The sequence below is a fragment of the Apodemus sylvaticus genome, chromosome 18 (genome assembly GCF_947179515.1).
Source record: "Apodemus sylvaticus chromosome 18, mApoSyl1.1, whole genome shotgun sequence".
Lineage (NCBI taxonomy): Eukaryota > Metazoa > Chordata > Mammalia > Rodentia > Muridae > Apodemus > Apodemus sylvaticus.
In genome coordinates, this window is record NC_067489.1 from 14538134 (window position 1) to 14557884 (window position 19751).

The 19751-nt window shown below is 42.8% G+C and overlaps 1 protein-coding gene and 1 long non-coding RNA gene across 2 annotated transcripts in view; one reads left to right on the forward strand and one right to left on the reverse strand.

The window, feature by feature from the left end:
• Positions 1-540: 540 nt before the first annotated feature.
• LOC127668392 (uncharacterized) lies at positions 541-1557 on the reverse strand. Its single transcript, XR_007974096.1, has 2 exons — positions 1168-1557; positions 541-730 (listed from the first exon to the last, which is right to left on the reverse strand). It is a non-coding gene; the product is annotated as an uncharacterized LOC127668392 (long non-coding RNA).
• A 37-nt stretch (positions 1558-1594) lies between these two features.
• Agpat5 (1-acylglycerol-3-phosphate O-acyltransferase 5) overlaps positions 1595-19751 on the forward strand; it is a 36027-nt gene continuing 17870 nt past the window's right edge. Inside the window, exons 1-2 of the mRNA XM_052161966.1 lie at positions 1595-2043; positions 15197-15266. Of these exons, the coding sequence (XP_052017926.1) occupies positions 1825-2043; positions 15197-15266 (289 nt within the window). The 5' untranslated portion in view covers positions 1595-1824. The remainder of the gene's footprint in view (positions 2044-15196; positions 15267-19751) is intronic.

Consider the following 19751-nt stretch of genomic DNA (forward strand, 5'->3'; position numbering starts at 1 on the left):
AGTTGGCTCAGTCCCTGCTTTTTGATGTGTACTTCAATTCCTGTCTTCCTGAACTCTTGTTTGCCAATCTGGATCTGCAGTCCATCTGCCTAACAATTCCTCTGTCTGGACTCAGTTCTTTGGGACTGACAGCGAACTGTCTTAACAGGTCCTTTGCCTGCCCTTTCACCTTTGCATCTGCATTAGACTGGACAGTTGGTCATATCTGTGACCCGCAGAGACCCAAGAACAGCAGCTTCTTCCCTAAAGCTGGGTGTTATCCAGACAGACACTCTACAGCCCTGCCAATTCTCCAGCTCTGGATTCCCAAGGCTTTGAAAACTCCTTTCCTTTTTTTAACTCTTTGTAGTCACTGTAACCTAGATATACATAATGTAAACACATAGAGAGATATACTTATATATACTTACTGAGTGATATATGTGTGATCTGAGAGTTAATATTAATAATTAAGACTGCAATAAAAGAACATGTGTTTCCCTTAGCAAGGGCTACAGGGCTACAAAGTAAAGCGGGCCTCTTTGGTGCCACCAAAGCCACTGTACTTTGTGAAATTTATTGTAATTCAGTAACATTCCGACATAGTGAAAACACGTAAACATGTCCATCTGACACAGTGTGCTAATGACAGAAGTCATCTGTATGCCTTGAGAAGTGCATCTCAGCGGTGATGGGAAAGAAATGAAGGGAAATCCACGGCAAGGAAGCAGAGACACATTGAGTCAGTGGTCTGGAAAGGGAGAAACAAAGGGGCAGAGTAAGTGACCTCAGGGTCACTTATAGAAACAGACATAAACACACACACACACACACACACACACACACATTTAAAATGGACTTTATACAGATCTGAGCATGCACACTGACCTGTTTCCTTCTATACCTGCTAGTATAGGTTTACCTAATCTGCACTAGTTGGGGCAGTAGAAGGACCTTGGCCTCTGGATAAGTTTTTGCTGCTACTTAACGTTTAGGAAAATACTTTCCTACACATTACAAAAAAAAAAAAAAAAAAAGAGGAAGAAATGTAGGATATTAGGAAAAAGCACAGCAGAAACAAGTTAAAGGGAAAGAGGTTATTAAAGGGCAAAAGTTAAAGCTTTGAAGGATTTAATAAAAGGAGGTGACAGTCCTGTGAAAGCTGAACCAAGGTTATAGGAGACGGACCCAGCCTCATTCTGCACCAGCCAGGAGGGAAGGAGTGCTTCCTATGCACGTGGGGACACGGGTGGCCCTCCGGTGCGCAAAGACGCTGCAGTTGTCCATAACCTGCGGCATCGAACTCCCCCTGCACCCCACGACGACCAAGTCGCCTCGCGCTTGTCTTGCAGGGAGCATCCTTGTGTCCCCCACGCTGCTCTCTTGAACGCCAGCACAGGCCAAAATCCCACCAGCTCACATCTTCCCAAGTTCATCCACAACCAGCATCCCCAGTCGAGCATGCGTCGTGACGCAGCAGGGGACCAGACCAATCAAAGTACGTTTTACGCCCATACGTCGGCCAATCAGAAGGCACCTTATTACCTGGGAGTCCCGCCTCATCCCGCCTCCCTGCTGACAGGCGCGGGTCGCGCGGAGCAAAGCGAGCAGCCGGAGGCGAGCGCGCCCGGCAAGCCCAGGCGTGCCCTTTCCAAGGCAGCGGGCAGAGGCCGTGTCTGTCCCCGCCGGGTCCCGGGCCCCGCGGCCCATGCTGGGGGCGGAGCCAGGGCGGAGGGCGGCGGCGCGGCCGGCCCCGCGCGGTGATTGGCGGGCGGCCGGCGGTGGCTGAGGTCTTGGCGGCCGCGCGGGCAACGCAGGCGGAGTCGCGGCTGGCGAACCGAGAGGATGCTGCTGTCCCTGGTGCTCCACACGTACTCTATGCGCTACCTGCTCCCCGGCGTCCTTCTGCTGGGCTCGGCGCCCACCTACGTGCTGGCCTGGACGCTGTGGCGGGTGCTGTCCGCGCTGCTGCCCACCCGCCTGTACCAGCGCGTGGACGACCGGCTTTACTGCGTCTACCAGAACATGGTGCTCTTCTTCTTCGAGAACTACACCGGGGTCCAGGTGAGGCGCGGCCGCGCGCAGCGCGCGAACCCCGCGGCCGGGGCGGCGCTCGCTGCCGGGCGAGCACGTGCCGCAGCGCACGGCCTCCCCCCGCGGGGGGAAGTTTCTGGTTCTCACTTCGGGGGGGTTCCTTCTGGAACTCAGCTGGGGCTGAGTGTGATCCCGGGTCCGCCCCACCCCCCAGCCCCGGCCGGCTGTTACTGCCCGTCTCGGAGCCTGCCAAAGTAGGGCACTGAGTCCGAGGTGGTGATGCTGGGGCTGGCTTCATTTGCACTTCCGAGGTCTTTCAGATTAGCCAGAGCTAGGCGCTGACCGAAGTGACAGCTGTGAAGGACGACTCCTGCCTGGGGTTCCTCCCGGGTGAAAGCGAGAGCCTAGCAAGGAAATGAATACATTGGTTACAATGGGAGCCTCACTGTGGCTACAGTTCTCTTTAGCTTCGCTGGGCATCAGTGTGGGCTGATCTCTTCTTGTCAGATTGCTTTCTTCCTGCTACTGTTTCTTTCCTTCTCCGCCACCTCCCTTCTCCCCCCCTCCCCAAACGTGGAGATTGAACTCTGGAAACAATAAAGACTAGAAAGCTCTCCTAATGTGAATTAGTTATATGACATCTCATAAAAACTTATGGAAAGGAAGTTGTACTTCCTTTTTGATTTTTAGTTTCAGTGAAGAGCTCTGTTTGGGTTCTCCCTGATATATCTATGACTTTCCCCTTATTTCTCGGATTTTTTCATTCTGTGTTGGGGAACGCTTTGGGGTCTGGATCCCTTACTGAGTTTTACTCCAGTTGGAGATTATGTCTGAGGACCTCACTGGATTACTATCTTTTAAGTATTTTTCCTAGGAACAGAAAAACCACTGTTACACTTCAAGGTTTCTGAATAATTGACTTTTAGAATAGGATTTCATTCAGAATTTTCAGGAACTCCACACTGATGGTTTCCTCCCTCCATCTTACTTTACTAAGTTTGTCAAGTGCATGTATGGTTTAATCGTAGGTAAGTATTTAATTTTGCTAGCAGAAGGGACAAGATATCTGGGAGTGCAGCTTAAAGTTGCTGACCTTGCACATGACAAGTGCCCCTTCAGATCCTCAGGGACCTCTACCCAAGTGCTGCCCATGTTCTTGCTGCAGAGAAATTCAGGATGAGTCAGAGTGAAGCAAAGTTAGTGAGTTTATTGATTGGGAGAGAGGCCATGCACTTGAGGGGAGTCAAGTGCAAACCTTTTTTTTTTCCCGGTTTTTCGAGACAGGGTTTCTCTGTATAGCCCTGGCTGACCTGGAACTCACTCTGTAGACCAGTCTGGCCTCGAACTCAGAAATACACCTGCCTCTGCCTCCCAAGTGCTGGGACTAATGGCATGCACCACCACTGCCCGAAGTGCAAACCTTATGGAAGGATCATAGCCCCCCAGGCTACAGCAGCTGCTTTAGAAGTGATTTTAGGGCTAATGAAGTTAACACCTTAAAACTAAGATTAAGAGAAAGAGAAGAAAATGAGTTCTTCTATTCTTTCCCATATCGAGCTCTAAAAAAACAAAGAAACAAACTAGGATCTCACCCTGTAGTCTTCGTGGGCTGGAACTCTTTATGTAGACCTCACAGGCCTCAAGTTCACAGAGATCTGCCTGCCTCTGTCTCCTGAGTGTTAGGACTAAAGGTATGTACCACCGTGTCTGGATTAAACTCTTTTAGTTATATGAAATTTAAAAGGGATTCTTGATGGTACTGGGCAATTTGCATATAAGGAAGAAATGTGGTTAGATAATAATTTGGATCAAAATAAAATCAAAGTAATTAGCTGTGCGTTGGTCACAAGAGTTTAAGACATAAGCTTGTCTTCTACCCTGGTTCACTAGCCGTATGGATAATCTTACGTATAATGGTTTTAGAAAATGTGTACAGTGGAGAACAGTCTTCAGGCTGCTGTATCAAACCAATTCCACTTAAAGAGGAAGAGGGCAAGGATGAGGGCCTCTTTTGCTATTCAAAAGCAGATTGTGTGGACATGCATTGGATTCTATGCAAATGTAGGTTCTTCCCTGTTTTCATTTTTGCTAAACTTCTTAGTCATTCATGAATCCTTTCAAGTTTAAAAGGAAAATCTTTGTGTGTGTCTGTGTGAATGTACGGCATGCACATACATATTCATATTCATGAATGTGGGGCAGATGCGCCTTGATGCGTGCATAGAGGTCACAGGAAAACTTTGGGTGTTGATATTTACCTTCTCCTTTGAGTCAGGTCTCTTACTTACCACTGTGTGTGCCAGCTTAGCTAGCTTTTACATTTCCAGATTCTCTCCTGTATCTGCTTCCCATCTCACAGTAAGAACACTCAGTCACAGAGAGATGGATGTCTGGCCTTATATCGGTTCTGAGACTCTGAATTTGGGTCCCCAGACTTGTGTGACAAGTGTTTTACCTACATCTGCCATCAGCCCACACCAACATTAGTCTCATACTAGTACTGAAAGTGAGCAGCGTGTCCTCCAATCTTTAGGGGGGAAGTAATGGCATCATTGTAAATTTTGCTCATTTCACTAACTTTATTAAAAAGTTCCTTTATTAAAAAGGAACTAGAGAGACTAGGGACTGAAGAGATGTCAGTAGTTAAGAGGACAGTCTGCTCTTGCAGTGGACCTGGATTTGGTTCCCAAAACTCACAATGGCTGTTTCTTAACTACCTGTAAGTCTGGCTCTAGGGTAGAGGTCTGACACCTCTGACCTACATAGATACCAGCCCTCACGTGCTTATATGCCCTACCTCTCAGTATATATACTTCAAATCTATTTTTAATCTTTAAAAAAAAAAGGAAAAGGAAAGTCTCTTTAACGCAATGAAAAGCCCATTTCTTAAGGTTAACACAACATATCATTTCAGGCTTAGTGGCTTAAACAGATCAGTTTATTCTCACAACCTGGGAGGCCAGAAGTCAGAAATCAAGATTTAGGCTGGCTAGCGTTCCCTCCTGGATTTGGTCTTCTCTGGATGCTGGCCACTTTCTCTGGCTAGAAGCGTATCTGCCTCATAGTCAGTGACGTTTCCCCTTTTCTGTCTCAAGCCACCATCCATCGCCCTTTGTGTTGTGGGAATGTCTGCCATTGGTTGTAACCTGGAGACCCACCTGGATAATCTAGGATGATTGCCATCTCAAGTCCTTCAGTGCATTCTCAAGACCAGTTCGAAACAAAACAAAACAGAACATTTATTTTCCCGTGTGGCGCCCGTGTTCCATGGTGTGTGTTTGGGTGTGGAGGCCAGAGGACAGCATTCTGGAGTCACTTCTTGCCTTCCATTATGTTAGTCCTAGGGATTGAATCTAGGTTGTCAGGCTTGGCAGCAAGTACCTTTACCTGCTGAGCAATCTTGCCAGCCCAGGAGACTGTGAAATTGAGAGTGAGCTGGGTTTCATTACTGGATGTTTTCAAAATAAGGGAACATGCACAGCTTTGAAGGCTTAGGATGTAGATATAGAGTTTTGGAAGCGCCATTGTCTTCTAAAATGAGTTAGTTCTAAGTACTCAATATGTTGTTGTTACATCTTAGTTATTTACATACTGAGTATAAGTAAATACTAAGACATTTTTGTTTTTGGTTTGATACATAAATAAGAGGAGGCTGCCATCCTTTGGTCTGGTTACCTTAAATACTCTCCTATAATACTTTCATTTTTTTATTTATGAATTTGTAAATGTAGCTCATGCATTCCTTAGGCAGACATATGATTAAGCTGTCTGATTTTTCCCTTAAGCTGCATTCTGAGTAACAACTGGCTTCTTGCTCATGTTTGGGTACTCTCTTAATATTTTAAACATTTATTTATTTTATCATTTTTATATGTGCATGCGTGTTTTGAAGGTATGTATCTTTGTATGTGTACCATGTGCCTGCCTCCAGAGGCCAGGAGAGGGCATTGGATCCCCTGGGACTAGAATTACAGATGGTTGTGAGCCACTGTGTAAGTGTTGGGTCCTCTGAAAGTGCTCTTAACTGCTGAGCCAACTCTTTTGCCCTCTTTTGATTCTTAATTGATTCTGAAATGACTGTTTCCTGATAGCTGGTAGTATTCCAAAACCCAACAAAATGGATAGATCCTTCAAACAAGACCTCATACCTTAGATGCAACATAACTGTTGTTTTTTTTTAAAACTTATTTATTTTTTGGTTTTTTGAGACAGGGTTTCTCGGTGTAGCCCTGGCTGTCCTGAAACTCACTCTGTAGACCAGGCTGGTCTCGAACTCAGAAATCCATCTGCCTCTGCCTCCCAGAGTGCTGGGATTACAGGCGTGTGCCACCACTGCCCTTATTCATACTTTTATATGGTCAGATCACAACTTAAAGATTATTTCTAGACAGGTTCTTTATAAAGACTGAATAATTTTGAGCCTTATAAATGAAAAATATGTTTAAAATATGACAGATATAAAATCCTTGGAAATAAAATTGTACTAATCCTTCTTGGTATCAGTTGACTAGCTTAGGCTGACGGCCTCAGTTGCCCCTGCATCATAGGTGTGAGGAAGAGTAAGGTATCTTTTAAGTTGAAAGTTTATACATGTGATACCCCCCCCCCCAAATGACAGCAACCGTGTTGCTACCATCTTTAGTTGAGATAAAGTGAATTTATCACATCTTTAATTAAAGATTCTAGATAAATATTCACATAGACTATAGTAGTCATGATAAAGAATGAGTATCTTTTTCTTTTCTTATTTGTTTATATATTTTTCTAGACAGGGTCTCATTCAGTAGCTCAGATTGTCTTAAATTCACTTGAAATCACAGGCATGTGCAGACATGCTCAAAATTTCTTAGATGTGGGCACTAGTGGTTCAAAATCAGGTCCTGATGCTTTGCAGAGCAAGTTCTTTTACTTATTGAATCATCACCACAGCCCTTTTAGCATTTTTTTTTTTAAGTTGTTAAAAGCTAATGTGAATGGGCCGGTCTGTTGGCTCAGTGGTCAAGGACACCCCCATCACCAAGTCTGATGACCTGAGTTTGATCCATATGTATGTATGTAGGTGGGTAGGTGGGTGGGTAGATGGATGGATAGATGGATGAATGGATGGGTGGTTGGATGATACGTTGATATGGGGTTAGAGAGATAGCTTGGTGGGTAAGAGTGTTTATTACTAAGCATGAAGACATGAGTACGAATCCTTAGCAACCACATTAAAAGCCAAGCGTGTTTTTTATAAGCGTGTTTGTAGCCCCACCACTGTGGTGGGTGGAGGTAAGGAGGATCACTGTAGCCTGCTTGCTGCCATCCTAGCTTCAATTTTAGTAGAGACCCTTCGTTAGGGGAGAAGCGCAGAGAACGATAGAGCAGGACGGGAGAGGCCTTCTAGCTGCCAGGGAGTGTGCATGGGCACACACACGGTGCATACACCACTCTCACCCACTCCCCAAAATTAATTCATGTTTTCAAGTATTAGAGTATCTCTCTTCTCATTGCAGTGAAATCCAATAAAAACTGGTTATTGGTATTTGCAGACCAGCCATCTAGTGATATAATGTGTGTCTCCTCAGTGCCTGGTGAATGCTTTTGCCTCCGTCGTACTGCTTAAATTTGTTATTAACAATTAGAATTTACTTTAAAATATATTTCCCATTAATGGTTTTGATTGCTAATCTCCCCTGGCCCACATCCTAGTATTGATAAGATTTGAGAATCTTGTGTTATTTTTTGATCACAAATTAATTTTGGGACCCTGCCTGGGTCTCCAGAGTAGCTAGGATTATAGAAATCTGTGCCACCACTCCTTGGCTGAGATCTTTTATGTAAAATAAGTTTAAAAGTCTCATTGTACCTGCTTACATAATAGAGTAGTTGGAAAGTATGGGAATAAGGTAGTGTTTAGGTCTGAGGTGTGGCTGTTGATGCACAGTGCACAGACGCTTAGCTTCTAGGGCTTCTACAGAAGCACAGAAGCTCCTTTTAGACTCTCAGAACAAAGACTTTCTACCTGGTGGCCAAATAAACTGGTTTGTTCTTTCTTTGGCACGGTCTTATCCAATATCCAAAACCCTTCCCTAGTCAAGTTTGCATCTGAACGTTGCTGAAGGCAGCTAAACTCCTGGGATGAAATATGTTTACTTAGAGGGGACTCACAGGTTATCCAGTCTGACCCTTGTATCAAGTCTGAATTCTTTCCGCATTCTGCCCAGATATTCATTGGAATCCATATTGTTGATCTTTTAAAAACATGTTAATTGTTTATGTGCTCAGTTCTGTTCCTTTTTGCTTGTTTATCATCCTTGTGATTCTTTCAAATCCCCAGTTACTTGCTTTGTTTAGCAGGGAGCCATAGAGCTGGGTGGATTGGGTGTGCCTTTGCTTAAGCAGAGTAAGCAAAGCCTTTGATTCAGGAAACTGTTTCTCAGGTGTAGTTCTAGTCTAACATAACTTAAATCTGGCTAGGAAACTGGCTAACTTGAGAGGTTTATGAGACAGTTTTCGGAAAAATATGATTAAGATTTCGTTTCAGCTGGGCGGTGGTGGTGCACGCCTGTAATCCCAGCACTCTGGGAGGCAGAGGCAGGCGGATTTCTGAGTTTGAGGCCAGCCTGGTCTACAGAGTGAGTGAGCTTCAGGACAGCCAGGGCTACACAGAGAAACCCTGTCTTGAAAAAACAAAATCCAAAAAGCCCCCCCCCCCAAAGATTTTGTTTCTATGTCTTGTGTAAACATAAATAAACTTGGTATTTAATGTCTCACTTTTGAAGTCTTTTATAAGACAACATTGTGGTTCCCTGTTTGAGAATAGTCTGTATTCTTTTTTCTCCCAGATCTTCTGCCTGTGTAGTTTTGTTGTTGCTGTTGCTGTTGTTGTTTTACTTTTTATTGATTCTTTGTGAGTTTCACATGCTGCGCTCCAGTCCCACTCCTCTTCCTGTTCTTCTGTATCCACCCTCTGCCAATGAGAACAAAAAATAATAATTAAAAGAAGAGAACAAACAACAACCTAAACCAGCTGTCTGTGGAAGCCATGGTCTGTCATGGTGTGTCCCACAGTACACACTTTCGCTCAGACAGCGTTACTTGCAAATGCTCATTGCAATGAGTCATTGATTTGGTTTAAGACCTGTGGCTTCTGCTACACTGTTGTTAATAATACTGGGTTCTCAGTGGGATTCTTCTCCAGTATTCTGTGGTTGCCCGGTGCCACAGAGATCATGTAGCTTAGGATCTGCTGGACAGGCCCCTTCAGCACTCCAGCAGTTCATAGATAAGGTGAGGTAGATGTTGGTGTGCGCCAACTCTGAGCCCTGGATCTAGGCCAGAGTGGTAGCTGAGCTGGTCAGCCTGCCAGTTCTCTTGCATCCATATCACCAGGGCCAGCTCCACTATGCTGCCCAGGCGAGAGGCGAGGTGAAGTGCCGTAGTCAACAAGAGGCAATGCCAGCTCTCCTGCTCTCAGCTTCCTCAGGGCCAGCTTTCCCACACTGCCATGCTCTTCTGAGTGCCACAGCCGGTGAGGGGTCTGGCCAGCTGTCCTCGGACATAACATGACTCGAGGCAGCAGCCTAGACAAGGGATATCTGAACGGCCTTTGGTGATAACATGGATCATAGACAGTGACACAGGAAACACTCCTCCCTGCCCCCATGCTGCAGAGTCATATGGGCCAGGACCTCCCCATGGCCTCAAGTGACTGTGCAGGCGACTCAGTCAGGCTGTTCCTCAGCTCCCTAGCATCTCTGATCCCACCTCTCTTCCATGTGCACACACCATTCCACTTCTCTTTCCCATCTCTCTAACACTTGTTCATCTTGGTGGGGGTCCTCCACTCTACCCACGCAGGCAGGGTTTCTCTGGCTGTCCTCTGCCCAACCTGTGCTGTGTGATATTGGGTGGGGCTTGTGTAGTCTTTTAACACCTTATTTTTCTATTTTAAATAACAGATGCAATCAAACACTGAGACACTGGAGTCATTTCCTTACTGCTTCCCCTACACATACATTCCTTAGGTCTAGAAGTAGTCTACTGTGAAACTTTAGATTTCTTCAGAGAACTTTTGTAAATAGATCTAATTTTGAGGGTCTGAGGGAACTTGGGAATTGATACTTAATGGAATTACAAGTTAAGTCTTTCTGAATTTTCATGTTACTGTTTCTTAGACAGTGGCTGATAGTAATGGCTAGAGAATGTAATACTTTCCCAAAAGGGTTCTGCGAACTTGGGTCTTCATCTGTGTGCCCATAGACCAGCATTCACGTGTGCACTGTTTCCAGTGCTGTGCTGGTGTCTAGTGGGTGGAGAACTGTGGAGCTACCTTACTTATGAGTAGGGGGACACGCAGTCACAAGACCATTTACATTGACTGTGCTGTGTGGTCTCGCTTAGCCTATTGGGTGGAGGGTAGACGGTTAGAAAAGTTTCTCTGAACAAGTGCTCTGAAAAAGGACCTGTGTGGAGGACATTAGGACAATCCAGGTAGAGATGCTGGTCGGTGTAGTGAAAGAGTACATGTGGCGAGAATAAAAAGAATCCTTCCAGGTCTATTTTAAAAACAACCAATATGGGGGCTGAGGAGGTGGCTCAGAGCATGAGAGCAGGTACTGTGCTTCCCGATGACCTGCACTGCTTCCATGTCAGGCAGCTCACAACAGCCTGTGCCTCCAGTTCCAGAGGGATCCAGTGTCTCTGGCCTTCTCAAGCACTCATCTGCACATGGCGATGCCCCTGTACACACGCCAGGTGCAGTTCAGACATGTGCTGGTCCTTGTCTGCCATCACCATTCCCTTTTTTTACATCAGTAACCTCATTTTGGCATGAAATTACTATGTCATAAAGTGTATATTGTCTCCTCTCCATGATTGTAGTCAGTAAAAGGAGAATGACCTTCCTGTTGAACAAAAAGGCCGATACCTCACAGGGAATCCTGTTCTAGAGGTTCTGTGACCCTGTGTTAAATTTCACTTTTAAGGAATGGGGGCTTTTAAATGGTTTGTTAAGATGGTTGTGTTTATCTAACGAGGTTCACATTTACCGAGACTATTGAACCCCTAGGACTATGATAAAATGGGTAAAATAAGAGAGTGTAAAAGAATTCTAGGACTGCCAAGAAACAGAGAAACCTTTGTTTGAGGGTTTGAAAGCCTGTGGTTTTTGGAAGTTTTAAAACTGGAGCACACCAAGGTTTACTTTGTTTCTCCTGTGGCATTAAAGGCAAGTACAGATAGAAGTGTTAGGAAGGTATTTGAGTGTCGCTGTGTGCGTGTGAGAGGTAGTTCACAGGCCATGTCTATGGGAATTCAGGGATCGGAAATAAATGAGTTCACATCTAGAAGAGTCATATTAAGTTCCAGGCTAGGGACCAGTGATGTACATTGATAAAATGGCTGTCATTTAGGATAGAAAGAAGTTGGTTTATAACAAGACACAGTAACTGTAATGAGTTAAAGACCAAAATAAATACATAAACAAATAACTTTGGAAAGAAAAAATAATGTTGCAGAATCCCAGAATTTTGCTTTTGTTGTTTTTAAGTGAGGTTGGAGCTGTTCTTTGTATTAGTAGATGACTCTGTGACTTGTATGGATCGTGGTGAATGTCACTGCTCTGAGCACCTATAGAATGTTTTGTTTCCTTCCTGAGACATTGTTTATGTTAGCTTTTTTATTCTTAAGGATTTCTTGCATATTATTATTCTTACAGTTATTATTCAGAGTGAAAAAAGTTTCTTTAAAACGAAACATTTTATTTATTTAATTTAATCTGTTTCCCATCTGGGGCCATAGTGTGGCCCACTACTTCACACTTTTGCTGCCATGCCTTTCTACATTGAAAGACTGTATCCTTTCTTAAACTGTGAGGCAAAATAAATCCCCACCCTCAGGATTTATCTCTGTAGCCCTGGCTGTCTTGGAATTCAGAGGTCCATCTACATCTGCCTCCTGAGTGCTGGGTCTGAAGGAATAAGTACCAGGCTTGGCTAAAATAAATCTGTCTTAAAATTGCTCCTGTCAGGCACTGTGACACAGGAATAAGACAAATAATTAATACAAAGACCAAATGAGATAGTATGTTATATTTTTTAGTTCAGAGAGTAGTAGGTAATAGATGGTGAGAAAAAAAAAATGAGCCCTTTTGAAGTAAGGAAAATATTGAGAGAGACCTGCATGCTGATAGCGTGAGTTTTATGATATGTAAGTTTCTATTCAGTTCACATGGTAATTGTGCATTCTCATCATTAATCAAATAATTGTGTTTACTAATTTAACCTTGTTACAAAGTATAATTTTACTAATTAGTATTTTAGTAAATTTATTGTTTATTTAATGAAACATTTCAAATTGGACTCAGAAAAAGACCACAGGTTTTGTACATATTATAGTAGAAATCCCTTAGTAGGTGGAAATCCTGTGTTTCTTTACAAGGACACGTCTAGAACACGTCCTTGGGTGATTTTATTAAACAAACAGGAGGAGGTGTGGTTATACCAGTTAGCATAACCAGTCAACATGGCCTTTTAAAGCCATACATGCAGTGTGTGAGCATATTTTTTAAATATGTAGGAATTCCCCAAAATAGCTAGTATAGTAAGTACACAAGCTAGAAAGTCTCTTATTACTTAAAATGTTGTACAATAGTATATGCAATTCTTTTATGTGATTGGCACTGGAGTAGGTTTGTTTACATCATCATTTACCCATTCAAGCTGGCTACCATACAGGCCTTGGAAAGTTTTCAGCTTCTTTGAAACTTGTGGGGTTACTTCTCCAGTTGTATGTGCTATCCATGGTTGGCTAGACAAGGCACATGACTGTCTCATGGACCTATAAACAAAGAATTCACTTCAAATGATTTCAAGCACAGAGTTTAAATTGTACACACAGGCTGGGCGGTGGTGGCGCATGCCTGTAATCCCAGCACTCTGGGAAGCAGAGGCAGGCGGATTTCTGAGTTCGAGGCCAGCCTGGTCTACAGAGTGAGTTCTAGGACAGTCAGGACTGCACAGAGAAACCTTGTCTTGAAAAAAATAAATTATGCACACAGTCAATGTCCTTGTAGCTGCATTTGGGTGTAATTGGAGGGATATGGACTAGTTGGGTATTTCTTTTCCTTGATGGCAGTTTTGGATGAAAAGTGTGTTAGATACAAAAATAATTTAACTATTGAACACACACACACACACACACACACACTCCTGTATGCCATCACTCCTGGCATTGATTTTTATCAGATAGCTGTTTCAGGTGTACCATGTGTATATGAAGTAACTTATGTAGTCTCATTTATGCCACTGCAATCCTGTGAGTAGCACTTAGTATATTATACTTTACCGTTAGTGAGATAGGTGTAGAGAAAGCAGACATATCACATCCATTTCTTGTGTAAGATGGAGGGCTAGGGTCTAAATGTAAATCTTACTCTGTGTCTTAGATTTTGCAGCCTGTGGTCTTAGTGATGATCATACAACCTTGTGTTCAGCTTGTGTTTGCAAGGCCTGGGAATTAAATGACCAAAGGCATATTGACTGTAGAGAAATTTTCTGTTTTATTGATGCTAATGTTTTCACATGGTAGGAGGGAAGTTGGAAGAAATGAGAAGCCTTAGGATTAAACAGTAACTAGTGTAAAGGTAAAGGAAGCAACTACATGGGCTAGTAAGTGTGGGGAAATAGCTGCTACACACCTCAGGGTGCTTACACAGACTCACACTGGCCGCTCAGGTTTGCCTGCTGAAGAAGGGAACTGCTTTAAAAATGGGAAGTTCGTGTCCTCTTTCATAGGAAGTTATACTCCAGCTCTAGGCCGAAGACCGGGGCGGGACAGAGAACTTTTCTTGTGCCTGCTATTTTCTGTTTTTATTCAAAATTATTGCTGTTTTTATTCAAAATCATTCTTATGCAAAAAGAGCATATTTTGGGTTGAGTTACTCTTTCAACAACATTGTTTATATTTGAGAACAATGAGATGTTTTTCCTCACTATGTATTACATTTCAACTTTTTCCTGCTAAACATGGTGGACTTTACTGGGATAAATGAAGAGCATACCTTTAAACTTTGTAGTTCTTCTGTGTCACTGTGACCAAAACAGTGATCAAGACAGGGAGAAATGGTTTATTTTGCCTCCCAGTCTTGGTGATTTAGTCCCTCACAGAGAGAAGGCTGGCAGAGCAGTTCAGGGGTGGCAACAGTAGTGTGCTCACATGATAATGAGCAGGAAGTGTAGAACAAAGCCAGAACCAGGGCCCTAATAACCTACTTCTGCCAGCTAGCGCCTCCCCCCACTTCCTGAAGGTTCCACCTGCCCCCCCACCCCCCAAATAAAAACAGTGCTACCAGCTGGACGGCAAACACCCCAAATATGAGCCAGTGAGGAGGGAAGGGGGGCGGGGAGGGGGAGAGACACCATCTCTCAAGTAGTTTACATGCCCGCGGAACAAATTAAAAACTATGTAACCAGAAAATTATTTTAAGAGTATTTGCTTTGTCTGCATCTAATTAATTTACTTGGAAAAAAAAAGGAAAATAGTTCCTTTCTCTAAAGACTTTAAATAGACCATTTTAAATTGTGTGTGTGTGTGAGGTACAGTGGTATAGCACGTGCTGTAGTGACCCTGACTTTATGTTCCCGCTCACAGGGAACCTTCGAGCCTCTCCGTTGGAGTCCCCTAGCTAATTAGCCTGAGTTTTGTTCCATACACAAGTGGACTGACACGAGACTCCAGCACACAGCTTTCATTGGGTCTTATGCTCAGAAACCCTTTCATCTCACTTACTAAAATATACCCAAAGGATACAGCAGCTCTCCATTTTACAAATCTTTAAAATATAGAGTATGTTTATAATATTTGTGTTATGCCCCATTAACGTTACTATGTATATGTCTGTCCCTTCCACTGGACTGTAGAGCTTTATATATATTAGCGATCAATAACTTCTTATGGATTGTTCTTACGGGGCTATCAGTCATTCTGCCTTACTTTATGGTCACTGTCCTCCATTTAAGAACTTTATAAGCAGGAGCTATTCATGGTGTGTGTGTGGGGGGTTCCCAGGAGAACCCCAGTGTTTGTTAGTCTGTTTGTTAGTCATGAATGGAGGTAGTTACATTGTGTGATTGTCAGTTGTCTTTCACATTCTTTTTTTTTTAATTGTCAAAGTAACGATTCTTTTTGTCTTCTCTTTTAGATATTGCTATATGGAGATTTGCCAAAACATAAAGAAAATGTAATATATTTAGCAAATCATCAAAGCGCAGGTTTGTATTTCATTTGCATGAAATTTGGGTTTTTCTAGAAACGGTAAATGAGCATTAATATGTACACACACACACATGTTTTAAAGACAGGATCTCATGTGACCCAGAATGGCCTCATACTCTCTCTAAGTAGCTGAGAATGATTTTAAGCTTGTGACACACCTGCCTTCATCTCCAAGGTGCAGGAGTTACAGGTGCTTTGTATGCCTGGCTTATGTGGTGCTGGGTATTAAATCCAAGACTTCATACAAGCTAGATAAGCACTGTCCCATCAGACCTACATCCCCAGCCCATCAAAATAATGTTTTAAGGTCATTTATTTAATTAGTTTTGTTAATGTGTCTATGTATCTGTCTGTGGGTTTGAGCTTGTGAGTACACTTGCCTATGGAGGCCAGAAGAAGAACATCGGATTTCCCATGGAGCTTGAGTTACAGGGAGCGTTAGCTGCCTTCTGTGAGTTTAGGGAACTAAACTGGGGTGCTCTAAAAGAGAAATGTGCACTCTTAATTGCTGAGCTTTGTCTCCAGCCTTTAAAATAGTAATCTTATATATTTAAGCAAAGTGAGGTGGCTTTTTGTTTTTGTTTTTGTTTTTAACATGAATTTGCTGTGGATTTTGAATCTGGCTTACAATTTTATTTTACTTTTTTGGGGGGGAGAGTAAGGTTAGAATGTGAAAGGTATGTTTTGTTTTGTTTCAAGGCTTTTCTTTTTCCCTATTTTCCAGAATAACTCTTTAGTTTAGTTTTCTGTCTGTAAGTTATATTTCTAGAAGTGGGATTGGTGGACCCAAGTGTATACATTTTAGTTCTTAGTTCTTGCCTAGCCTTTTATTTACTCTGAAACATATTCTTTCTATGTTGCCCAGGCTGGCCTCACACTCACAATTCTCCTGCCTCCATCTCTGCAGTCATAGATCACAGTTGTACGCTGCCACCATTTCCACTCTATATGTTTGGTTATTAAGCTGCTTATTGGTGTGCTGGTGTCTGACTGCTTATTTCCTGGACACAGTGTTGTTATCATTAGCTGTAGCTCCTGTTGCCTCTTTAATCCTGGTGGTTTAGTTCTATCTTGCTATTTTTTTCCATCAGAGAAGGCACAAGACTAGTTTCTAGTATGGAACTGTATTTACTTTCAATTGGATCAAATATTTAAAACTACCTCTTTTTGAATGATTATCAATGAGTTGTGAAAATTAGGCCTCTAGTCCTGCAGTGCCTTCATGAAGGTCCTCCCCATGAGGTGCCTCACAGGTGCAGGGCCCCAGCCGAGAGGCCAAATGATTGCCTAAAGTGTGCTTTAATTCTCCAAATAGTTCACCTCTTCCAAAATCCCACTTCATGTATTTTCTAAACCACAGCTACTTTGAGTGCAAACTTTCTATGGTTCATTTGTATTGCTTTGAAAAGTTCAGTACCTAGCATTCCAAAGCTAAAAGAACCCGACTGTGAAGATGTTCTGAATGGAAAGTCACTGGTGCTGATGGCTTTCATTTTCCTCCCATCCTTGTAGGGATTGTAGCTCTTGTACCACTTGTACCATAGCTAATGCAGAGGTAAAGGAGTTGAAACAAGTTTTCTTTGTTAGGCACACTGGTGAATTGAGTCAGATTGATGGAGCAGGGGCCAAAGCTTTATAGGGATTTTGATATCAGATGCATTATCCTGGGTCCTGTTTGTGAGGCTGGCTCAGACTCTGCATTTGACTTTCAGAACCACAAAATGGCCCAGAATGACTGTCTGCTTCTAGCCAGCTTGACCAGACACACTGGCCGACCTTTCTCACCACAGTTTGACTCCTGCTGGTGAGGGGGGTTTTTGCCTGGCTCAAGTATCTAGATGGCCCCAGGACAGGGCATGGGCTGTGTGGCAGTTCTGTTGATCAGAGTGGATCCCATTGCAAGAAACTAGAGTTTCCCATCAGCATCTTGCTTCTGAGTTTTATGGAAATACCCTTTCCTTAATGGAACTGCAGTCCTACAAGGATATGTGGCACCATGTACTCTAGCACTCCTGGAGGCCATGCAGTAACAGCGATGCTGAAGGCGCAGCTGTGGTTATCATTTTACTGTCTTCAGAGCTGGCTTTGCATTCCTTAAGAGCAGGCCTAGGGGAACACACTGTGAGTGAGCAGCAGTAAGAGTTCCTACTTGGTGTTTGAGATTTGAAGGTAACATGGCAAGCAAGAGATTCAAGCCAAGCCACACTGACTAAGCCAGTTCCTTTCTTAGTTTAGAGGGTCATTCCCTGACCCTGCCTCCAAGTGACCTGCTAGGTCTGATAACAGCCAGCCTTTGGGATTTAAGAACACTCTTTTTTATATTTTGACAACTTGAAGAAAGCACCCAGAGCCCCTTGCATGTTAAACAAGAACTCTTCTGCTGAGGCACACATATGTGCAACACCCCCACCTCCACCCCCAAACAAGTAACACAACCTAAGAACGCTGCATTTTTGAATGCCTTTAAGAAACCCACAACTTGGGAACATACCAGACTGAACTGTATCAGAATTGCATGTTACTCTATGCGATGGAAGAAAGTATGGAGTCTTCTCTGATAAAACTGCTCATGGAAGAATTTGCATGAATTCTAGGCTTCCAGAGGCTTCAAGCCAGCAACCCAGGGTGGCTTTGGTTCCTGGGACTGACATATTTAGGTAAAAAGAGTGTAAGAATCACAGTCTCTGAAAACGTAGCTCACAGAAAGTGTTGGGGACAGCTGTTGGTTCAGCCCGCTCACCCTCACCTAGTACTTGTTGGCCTGATCCTCAAGTAGAGTTGATGTTTATGTTAGAGTTGACATGTCTCAGTTGCTGCTTTTACTTGGTGTCCTGCTGTCTCTATATCTATATCTATATTTATACTTATATAAACTTCGAACTCCAGAATTGGGATTCCTCCCCTCCTTCTTGCTTGTCTGTTTTTGACACTGTTTGCCTTTAAAATTCATTCCTGTTCATTTGGTTTAGATGACAGTTTCCTTTCTAATAGAATATACGGTTGAGTAGATGGTCATAAAGCTGAGGACTCTGCATTCTGGGAACCCCTGCTCATGTGTGCTTCTCTGTATGTTCTATGCCAGCAGGCAGAGCATCCAGGCTCTCTGAGCCTGTTGGTTGGGTCTGAATAATATCTATTGATAGAAGCTTTAAGGCAGTGTACACATAGTTCCAGTCATAAACCCAGTACAGTGCCTGGCATATGGGTGGCGTTAGCAGTACTGTGAGTGATGGTGGCTATAACCCAGTGCTGGATTCATGGGTATAAACCCTTATGTGTCATACCATAACACTACTAATTATAAACTAGCAAGACACAACTATACAGACAAGGAAAATGAGGCTTATCTGCCTCTTATTCTCTCTTCAAGTTAGTGCAAACATGGCATGATGGCTAGCCAGATGGCTAGATTACTGCTAAAGAGTCTGACTTAACCAAATTAAATTATTCTTGCCAGAACACAGAATACAGATATTTATGTGAATGTAATACATCTCCTTCTATGTTTTAATCCAGTGTTGTGTCTGAAGCAGTGTGTTTGAGTAGAATACAGTATTGAATCTACATTGTGTTCTTTGACTGTACTTTTTTTATTTGGGACATGGTCCTACAATATAACCCCAGCAGACCTTGAACTTACCATCTAGACAGGCTGGCCTTGAACTCACAGAGATTCACCTGCCTTAGCCTCCCCAACTCTGAGATTAAAGGCCAAGCCTGTCACCATGCCTGACTTGTAAGTTACTTCTTAAGTGTTTTTACTAAAATTTTCAAATTTAAGGTCATGGTTCAGGGCAGTTTATCTTGTATGCATAACATATTTTAAAATATTTATGTATTAATAGTTTTAAAAAGTATACCAGAGTCCAAAATATAACTGCTTATTTAAATATAAAAACAGATTTATTGTTCCCTAAGCTTGAAAAAATAAAAGTCTTGGGAAAGGACACCAAATTTGGTTGTTTACTTATTTATCTCATTTACACTGGCCAGGATATTCATTGGCCAGTGAACTCTACAGAGCAGTGGCTCTCAACCTGTGGGTCACAACCCCTTTAGGGAATTACATGTCAGACATCCTACATCTCAGATATTTACATTATAAATCATAACGGTAGCAAAATTACAGTTATGAAGTAGCAACAAAATAATTTCATAGTTGAGGATCAGCACAATAAGAGGAACTACATTAAAGGGGCACAGAGTTAGGAAGGTTGAGAACTGTTACCATAGAGCCTTCACAGAGTAAATTCTCATTGTTTCTATAGACACCTTTTATATTATTCTTCTCACCGAGTTGGTTATATTTCTAAGATATAGCTAGAAATAACTGTTTTGTAATCCCTAATACAAAATAAGATTTTTCTAGAAAGTTGATTATTTACACTTAAGGCATAAAATTCTAGGATACTTCATTTGTATATGCATTTTGAAAGAATTGTAAATGGTCAAGAACTATACTATAGCTGTGAGAAAGTGCC